The 10,000-nt window shown below is 39.9% G+C and overlaps 1 protein-coding gene across 1 annotated transcript in view; it reads left to right on the top strand.

The window, feature by feature from the left end:
* LOC125285313 (ryanodine receptor 1-like) overlaps positions 1–10,000 on the top strand; it is a 118,157-nt gene that overhangs the window by 8,351 nt on the left and 99,806 nt on the right. The window contains 1 exon segment of the mRNA XM_048229717.1: positions 9,894–10,000. This exon segment is cut by the window's right edge and continues 13 nt beyond it. Coding sequence (XP_048085674.1) covers positions 9,894–10,000 — 107 coding nt within the window.

Genomic DNA, 10,000 nt, shown 5'->3' on the forward strand with positions numbered 1-10,000 from the left:
ACCTTCCAGAAAAAATCCAGACATCAGAGAAAGAAATTAACCCTTGGTACATATGCAATCGAACAAGTAAAAAGTTACACCTACCTTGGGCTAAAAATCAGTTCAACTGGTAATTTCAACTTGGCGTGAATGATTTGAAAGAGAAAGCAAGAAGGGCTTTCTATGCCATCAAAAAAACTATTCAATTTGACATACCCATTCGGATCTGGCTCAAAATATTTCAAACAGTTATCGAACCAATTTCATTATCTGACAGTGAAGTGTGGGGTCCTCTTATGTACAACGGTTTGAAAAAAATGGGACAAACACCCAATCGAAACCCTGCATGCAGAGTTCTGTAAAAGCATCCTCAAGGTACAGAGGAACACACCTAACAATGCATGCAGGGCTGAATTAGGCCAATACCCTTTACTAATTAAAATTGAAAAAAGAGCTATCAAATTCTTGGACATCTCAAAACAAGCGACCCCAACTCCTATTGTTATAAAGCCCTAAAAAGCCAAGAGATGAGTGTAAAAACAAGTCCCCTCATCCAGCTAGTCCTGAGACTCACACATACTAATAGTACAACTAACACAACTAATAGTCAGCCTCAGGACCTTGCCACCCTTTCTCAAACAATTCGCCCTAACCAAATTATAAATGCAGAAAAACAAAATTACTTATCATATTGGACTGAAACAACAAAAAGACAAAATAAACTTCAATGTTATTTGGCCCTAAACAGAGAGTACACTGTGGCAGACTACCTATCCACAGTCACTGATACCAGACAGAGAAAAACCTTGACCAGGTACAGGCTAAGCAATCACAGTCTGGCTATTGAGAAGGGCAGACACAGGCAAACCTGGCTGCCCAGAGAAGACAGGCTGTGCACCAATTGCAACCAAGGTGCCATAGAAACAGAGCTTCACTTCTTGGCTGAATGCTGCCAATGGAAAGACATCTGAGATCAATTCTTTCCTAAATTCAGAGAAAATGCATCCAGACCTTCACAACTTTAAGGATCTAAGTCTAAAGAATACTATTAGGCGAGGAACAAAAAAGTGCAAAGAGTCGCAGCAAGATATATAGATGCTGGCCATAAACACAGGGAGTCACTTCATCAGTGAAGCACACAAAAACTCAAATACACACACACACACTGCCGTTGCAGTAATGTATGATGCATGATGTTTTTGTTTTATGTCTTTACACACTACTACGTACATGTATGCTTTGGCAATACAAATTGTATTTTTGTCATGCCAATAAAGCTCAATTGAATTGAATTGAATTGAGAAAGAGAGAGAGAGAGAGAGAGAGAGAGAGAGAAAGCGAGAGAGAGAGAGACCTGTCTATGATTCCACATGTACAGTTGGAGCTTGGTCCTGTGAAAGCCCTTCATCACACCCCTTAAATAAAGAAAATGAGGAAGGGGCACAGCTATCATGGTGTTTATGGCAGGCTGTGTGTGTGTGTGTGTGTGTGTGTGTGTGTGTATGCTAGGTTGCTGTGTGTGTGTATCAGTGTGTGTGTGTGTGTGTGTGTGTGTGTGTGTGTGTGTGTGTGTGTGTGTGTGTGTGTGTGTATGCTAGGTTGCTGTGTGTGTGCATCAGTGTGTGTGTGTGTGTGTGTGTGTGTGTGTGTGTGTGTGTGTGTGTGTGTGTGTGTGCGTTTGTGTTTGTGTTTCTGCTCTACTCTGATGGTGTGTATGCTGGCAAGTTGAGTGCTATATACAGTGCTGGATTAGCAGAGCAGCTTGGGCCAGTTTTTCCAGCAGCTGCTAGCATCATTCCCCCGCTAAGCCAGCATCTCCCCTAGACCAAACACACACACACACCATGTGATCCTGCAGACTGGCCTGGTGCTGGTCCGGCTTTGGCCCTAATCTGGACTGGGTTTGGCCCATGGTTGGATGTCCTCAGGGGCAGCTTGTTTTCATGTCATTGGACGTCATGCAAAAGCGAGCAGGAGGAATGTACACCCAATGCAAGTAGAGGTGCTGGCCAGGAGGTCATCAGATTAAAGACAGAGTAGCCATACACTCATCTCTTTATGTATGACCAATGTTTCAGTAAACAGCCTTTATCAAGTTTGGACGTCTGGGTTGAGGCAGCCTGTTTTTATTTTCTACTGCTTATAGTGTTTGTGTGTGTGTGTGTGTGTGTGTGTGTGTGTGTGTGTGTGTGTGTGTGTGAAAGTGATAGAGAGAGAGAGAGTTCCTTTGACAGAGCTTCTGGAACATGCTAAAGCTATTGTTAGCATTAAAATAAGAGCTGCATCTAGAGCATGCTAAAGCTATTGTTAGCATCTAATCAGCGTTCAAGCCAGAGAATGCATAGCATAGAGATTTATCAAGAGCAGTTCTCTTTCTAAAGTATGCTAGAGTTACTGTTAGCATCTAATCAGCATTTTTTCCATAGCATGCTAAAGCTACTGTAAGCATGTAATGATTTCTCCAGAACAGCTTGTTGCAGGGCATCTGTCCAACAGCATGTTGAGGCTGCTGTGTAAAGTTGTTTTCACGTCTTTGTAGTCAAGGGTCTCCACAGCTGAGCAGCTATCAGCTGTCAGACACACTCTGCTCCCACTAAGAGACGCCAAGTCTGCTGTAAAGTATGTGTGTGTGTGTCTGTGTGTGAGAGAGTATGCCTGTGTGTGTGTGTGCGTGCGTCTGTCTGTGTGTGAGAGTGTTTGTGTGTGTGTTTGTGTGTGTATGTGTGTGTGCGTGTCTGTCTGTCTGTCTGTGTCTGTGTGAGAGAGTATGCTTGCATTGTGTGTGTGTGTGTGTGTGTGTGTGTGTGTGTGTTTGCGTGTGTGTGTGTGTGTGTCTGTGTGTAAGAGAGAGAGGGATATAGAGAAAGAAAATGTGTGAGAGTGTAGGCTATGTCCTATGTGTGTGTGTGTGTGTGTGAGCTTGTGGAGGTCAGGGTATATTTGGAATGAGAGGTTGACACCTGTCTGCTTCAGACGCTAGGGGCCTGAGTATGACTGAATGTGTGTCATCGCCGAAGAAGAGTGTGTTAGTGTGTGAACGTTTATCTGCAGTCTATGTGTGTGTTCTATTCATTATACAGTATCATTTTATGCCTGTGTATGTAAATGTAACCAAAGGTTTATGTACCATTTCTCGGGTCCGCGTTTGTGTGTATGTGTGTGTTTGTGTGTGTGTGTGTGTGTGTGTGTGTGTGTGTGTGTGTGTGTGTCTGTGTGTGTGTGTGTGTGTGTGTGTTGTGTGTGTGTGTGTGTGTTTGTGTGTGTGTGTTTGTGTTTGTGTGTGTGTGTGTGTGTGTGTGTGTGTGTGTGTGTGTTTGTGTGTGTGTGTGTGTGTGTGTTTGTGTGTTGTGTGTGTGTTTGTGTGTGTGTGTGTGTGTGTGTGTGTGTGTGTGTAAAAAGGTGCTTATAGCCATAGTGTTTCGTGAACAGCAGCTGCAGCCTCCTGAAATAGGGTGGCATGATGGGACGTAGGCCGTCATAAAGCTGATTGGATAACTAACGGCAGCATTAGCTTCAGACATCAACATTCATCCAGGAATTTGTGACTTTGAATGAGAATACGGAGTTGTGAAGAGTGTGCGTGTGTGTGCGTGTGTGTGTGTGTGTGTGTGTGTGAGAGAGAGAGAAAGAGAGAAAGAGAAGACAAGAAAGAGTCTCTGTGTTTGAATGTGCATGCGTGTGTGTGTCTGTGTCTGTGGTTGAGTGTGTGTGTGTGTGTGTGTGTGTGTGTGTGTGTGTGTGTGTGTGTGTGTGTGTGTGTGTGCGAGAGTATGCATGTGTCAGGCATGGTGGTGTGTTTGTGTATTTGGTGCTGACAGCACTCTTACTTGCATGCGTGGTGTCTGGACACCCCCCAAGACCAACAGAGAGTTGGGTTACGCGTCAGATGACACACGACACATAGAGACCCCCACTCTGCCTTCCGCCCCACATTCAGCTGGACCACTTACACAAGCCAGCAGACACACACACACAGAAAACACACACACACACACACACACATTCTACACATAAGTTACATTCTACGCATGATTTACATTCTACACATGTATATTTACTGTTATATGGAATGCTCAAATGCAACATGCATATATGTATTACACCAAGGAACACACCAGAAATCACCTCATATCTAATGCTCTTCAAACCACATGGATTGACTGTGCGTGTGTGTGTGTGTGTGTGTGTGTTTGTGTGCATATGTGTGTGTGTGTTTGTGTGTGTGTGTTGTAAAGGGATAGTGCAGTCTATATAGAGTCTCATTAATGGTACTGACCCTGATTCAATTAGACTTGGTCTGGGTTCATATGACAACGTTACTGCACTCTGGCTGAGGTGTGTGGGTGTGTGTGTGTGTGTGTGTGTTACACTGTCCTGACATTACATCCTGAGCGGGGAATGTGTGTGTATGTGTCTAGGGTGAAAACGTATTGTCAGCAAGTTCTCCTGTGTGTCTATGAATATGTGTGTGTGTGTTTGTGTGTGTGTGTGTGCGTGTGTGTGTGTGTGTGTGTGTGTGTTTGTGTGTGTGTGGACTGTGCCAGATCCTAGTCTAAAAGTCCCCTGACTGTAACTTGACACTCTTAGTGGCACTGACTCAACAAGGTCATAGTTTAGAGGTTGGCACTGTTACCATGGGAACATCAAAGGCATGAATCATGAATTAATGAGATTCGGTTCCACTTTATTAAATGCTGTATGAACTCTAACAACTACATAAACAAACAAGCGTTGCTATGGCATTCCCAGTGGTACAGAAAGCAACTCTGAGATAATGGCAACAAAAATGAAAACAAAAATGAAAAAAAAAGAAAAGTTGACATTTTGTATGTTGACATATTTATAATGCATGTATGAGTACAAAACTAAAGTCTGATACATTTTCATTACAACTTATCTGCATTGATTTTGAAGGTTTAAACCAGAAACAGATTGAAAGGATGTATTGCTATAACATGTATTTTGTTTATAACATGTCTTCTATATGCTGTATACATGGATTTCTATGCAAAGTCACGAAAACATAGCCTGGAAAATCCAGACCCTGTTAATCTAGAAAGATTAAGGGTGTGGCCAAGAACAATGTAATGGCCCAAATCGAGGGGCGGCAACAAGCACGCATTTGAAAATCTCACTGCACACAATTGGATAACACTAGACCATGTTTACCCTGAATGATTTTGGACTTCGACGCAATCGGATAACACTACGACCAATATTTACTGTCCTCCAACGTTGCAGCACTGTCTTTATCAGTTTAGCTGGTTCCCCGAGGATGCTAGGGGAAAAAGTAACGTGCATCATTGCTCATTGCCAGAGTGTCTTGCAGAGACAATTCCATTGTGCTCTCACGAGAACTCTGGATTTCCAGGGTAACGAAAACATGCGTGCGCAACTAAGAGGCAGAAAGCACCATAGAACAGCATAGAGCAGTGCTCTCCATGAAAAGAATAAAATAAATTTTTGTGCTGAAAACTGCACCAATTTGAAATCACGATGGTTAGAGAATGTTCAATATGTTCAATATCCCTAACAGAATGCATGTCTTCGCCAAAAATGACAAAATACGATGTTATTAACGTTTTTCATGTGACATATTCTAGGTTCTATAGCTTTGTTTACATCCAGCTGGTAGGCAAGGGACAAGTTGAACCCATTGAACATCGTTGTCTGCAGCTGCCTCTCAGTAGGCTACATCTCTGTATTTCAGCAATGTCAACATTTCAGGCATCAATAAAGGTGATGATGAAACTTTATCCCATTGTTCAATATTTGATAGCCTGTCACAGGGACGTTGTTTCGCGAAAATCGCCCTGATTTGGTGCATTGATCTGTATCGATAACGTTATGGGAGAACCTGTATGTAGCCTAATGGTAGCCTAACTTTTTTCTCTGTTCAAAACTCGGTTTACACGAAGACGATAGCCTTTCTTAGAAGCTGTGAAATTTGACCAGAAAGGAACATGTCTTCCTTCTGAAAGCTGACACAAAATCAAACAATATTTGATCATTTAACTTCAACTGAACAGCGACAGGTCTTGGTAGGCAGTAGACTCAGCAGACATTAAAACGGTAGCCTACTGTTATAGCCAGAGTCAGTCAGCATCATGTAACATTAATGGCGTTAGTCATGAATCCTGTAACATATTATATCATATAACAGCGATGGCTTATTCGAAGACGATCTGCATGGATATATAACCACCCAGAAAAAACTCAGAATGTGAGTGATAAAGTTCATTAATTGTATGAAACTTTTATTAGTTATCCATTGCAGCATCGCCTATATTAGGCTGTTATGCTAGCTCAGCCTTTAAATATGTTGTTATTTTGGTCATGTGGACTTGATTAAACGAATAAAGATAATTCATAAACTGCTTATTTCTTACATGACTGAAGCAGTAGCCTAGGTTCAACAGTGGTGTTTGAGGTTGCTGTGTTAAGTTGTTGTGTGTGATCGCTAAACAATTAGGATCAAATCAGTTTATTTTGACATACGGGGAGTTAGCCTGACCTATAACGTTAGCCTATAACACATAAGCCTATTCTGTTTTCATTTATTAGCATTTGTTGTGATTATATAATCAAATGACACTCATGATAACTTGAAATAGAAGGACAGAAGATAGGTGATTGATGTCCACAAGCACGAATTTCACGAGACAAATTAGAACAAACTGTTCAGGTAAAAATAATCTTGCCATGTTCAAAATGCTGCACTTTTTTCCCTTCATAGCCTATCTCTGGCAATTCATTTTGGATGACTGTAGATAGTAGTATTTTTAGCCCTCGTCTTCGTAGACAGTAGGCTACACCATTAGGCTATCTTGAGAATTAAAGACTTCACAGCTGCTATTGATCATCCTCTACAACCACGAGGATAGGTAGGCTAAACAGTCGTTCGTTGCCTTTTTGCTTCTTATTGTAAAACCAACTGTTAGGGCCTACACAAGTGGTCGGCATCCCGGTCAATATTTGATATTAAAATTTCAATTTTGACGCTATTTGTAACTATGTGTAGCCTATGCAACCCGACTGTTGTAGGCTTGCCTACCACTCTCTGCAGTGCCTTGCCTACCATTCTTGCCTACCACTCTAGTTGTAAACAAACGGTCACATGACATTATGACGTAGGTGCAAAACCTTAATATTAATAATGCAAATGAACGGCAAACTCTGAAATATAGTCTGAAATGAGATGTTATTATCATTAAGACAACAGGGGTATACAAAAAATTCCGATTGTAGTTACAGCAGCCGACTATTAGGTTAAGTTTATAACGTTGTGGACGGCCACCAAGCGTCTTCTGCCCCATGCATGGCTGTGCGCGCATCTAGTTTTGTTTGTAAACGGGAAACCCGTCCATAGTGTTACAAGGCTACGTTTAGACTAAGCTTATTTTTTGAAGCTGCTAGCGTCCGCTGTACATTTTAATCCTATGGGGTAGAACTTGTTTTCAAAAAAGTCCTCAGTTTTTTTTTATTTTTTTTAACGTCTGCGTTTTTTCTTCTTCTGTAGCTCAGAGTGTCTTTAAGAAAAGTTGGTAACACTTTCTATGAAGGTTGTATTTATAACGCCCTATGAATGCATTCATAATGTTTTATAAGGTGTCTATAAAGCATTGTAATGCTCATTATTACCATCTATATGTATTCACAAGTCGTCATAACCAACTTCATGATGCATTATGACAGCTAATTATGAATGATTATAATTTTAATCTGAATAATGCATTATAAATATGTCAAGATCTGCCTACTCACTTGTCAGTTTTATGATGCATCATAACTACTTTGCTTTGTTAAATGTGTATAGTGATGCATAAAGAGTTTTGACTTCTACTGTAGTCCTATATATATCTATAGCTATAAGTATATGTAATAAAGTTATAATAATTTATACATCTCCGTACAGCACAGAATTATAAACAGCTATGCTTATCATAAGTGTTATGCAGCTCTAAGTAAAGTGACAAGAATATGACCCTATTATTGACAGATATAAGTTCACTGAGTAATTAAAGGGTGCAATGAACTAAGTACCAAGTCTAGCATCTTTACGCCATATGCACAATATTATAAATTACTATGTTAATGTCATAGGTGTTATTTGTCAGCTTTAGGTAAAATAGAGCAAATGAGGTGTTGTTATAAATAGATATAAGGTTATTATAAACAAATATGAGGTACAATGAAATGAGAGCCTGGACAGTAAAGACAAAAGGAATGCATTTAGTTCACTTCATTTTCATTTAAACTAACACACATAATCAGACTGATTATTAATGCTCTGAGCACATTACACAAACACAATGAGACAGGCCAAAAAAGTGGCACGACACGATCCTGTATTTTGTGGTGGTGGTTATTATTGGAATAAAACTCACAAAGCCACTGAAATCTATCTTGGGTCATTATGAAAGATTGTTCGAATCAAAATAGACCTTTGGTTTAAATGAAAATAAAGTGAACTAAATGCATTCCTTTTGTCTTTACTGTCCAGGCTCTCATTTCATTGTAGGATAATAGGGTCATATTCTTGTCACTTTACTTAGAGCTGACAAATAACACTTATGATATTGCATAGCTGTTTATAATTGTGTGCTATAGAGAGATGTATAAATTATTATAACTTTATTACATATACTTATAGCTATAGATATATAGGACTACAGTATAAGTCAAAACTCTTTATGCATCACTATATGCATTTAACAAAGCAAAGTAGTTATGATGCATCATAAAACTGACAAGTGAGTAGGCAGATCTTGACATATTTATAATGCATTATTCAGATTAAAATTATAATCATTCATAATTAGCTGTCATAAATGCATCATGAAGTTGGTTATGACGACTTGTGAATACATATAGATGGTAATAATGAGCATTACAATGTTTTATAGACACCTTCTAAAACATTATGAATGCATTCATAGGGCGTTATAAATACAACCTTCATAGAAAGTGTTACCGAAAAGTTTAACTCCTTTGAAAAAAACGACCAATTACAAGCCGAGTAATAAGCCATTTATATTCAACAGAAATGGAGAATGCATTTCTGTAAGGATTAATATGTGATCTCTATAAAATATGCCAGGGCTGTGCCATTCTGGGAAATGCTTTGTAGGAAATGTCATATTAGTTAGCTGAGCCATTTCTATTAGACTTCACTTGTTTTGTTTTCAGACAATCAGTTTCCATGCTTTTGTTAAGTAAAGTTAACTAATTAGAGTCTACAGAGTGACTTATGACAACTTAGTTGCTATTATATGAGGCAATGTCACAGTATTAAAGTATACTAAATGTACTTAAATTTAGTTTTGTATTTTTACACCGAAGTCAACTGAGTAATACTTACCTAAAGTGTGCTAGTATTTTAAATGTACTGAGTAATGAACTTAGTATAACTTAATAGTATAGTATAACTTATTATTATAACAGATAAGTTCCTTAACTTATCTTCCAGGCAATTGGTTTCCACGTTATTATTTGTTTTAAGTGAAGTTAACTTGTCAGGTTTTGCAGTGCAGGCTAAATGCTCTCCCACTACAGCATCACTGAGTGTCCTTTCCTATCCCTCCTCTCAGTGATGTCCTGCAAGGTCAAGTGCTCATGAAGGGCTTATTAGAAAAGGCTGCCTGCTTGGGGCCGGCTGGGTAAAGAGATGAGTTCATCAGCACATCAGGATCAGCATGTTAAACACATGTGCAACGTAGGCACTTGATGCACACAGCCATAAAGATGGTTTAATACAGATTGCATGCAGAGTCAGTGGAGTGGGGAGAGAGACAGCATTCAAAGCAAGGACTGCACAACAGCTCAGTGGGTATACGCTGAGCAATGAACAGAGCTATATCAAGGATGACATTTGTTTATTTTATGTGTGTGTGTGTGTGTGTGTGTGTCTACAGGATGATACGGTGGTGTTGCAGTGCACTGCGTCCATCTTGAAGGAGCAGATCAAACTGTGTCTGTCATGCGAGGGTTTCGGCAACCGACTCTGCTTCCTAGAGACCAC

This window comes from Alosa alosa, chromosome 2 (genome assembly GCF_017589495.1).
Source record: "Alosa alosa isolate M-15738 ecotype Scorff River chromosome 2, AALO_Geno_1.1, whole genome shotgun sequence".
Lineage (NCBI taxonomy): Eukaryota > Metazoa > Chordata > Actinopteri > Clupeiformes > Clupeidae > Alosa > Alosa alosa.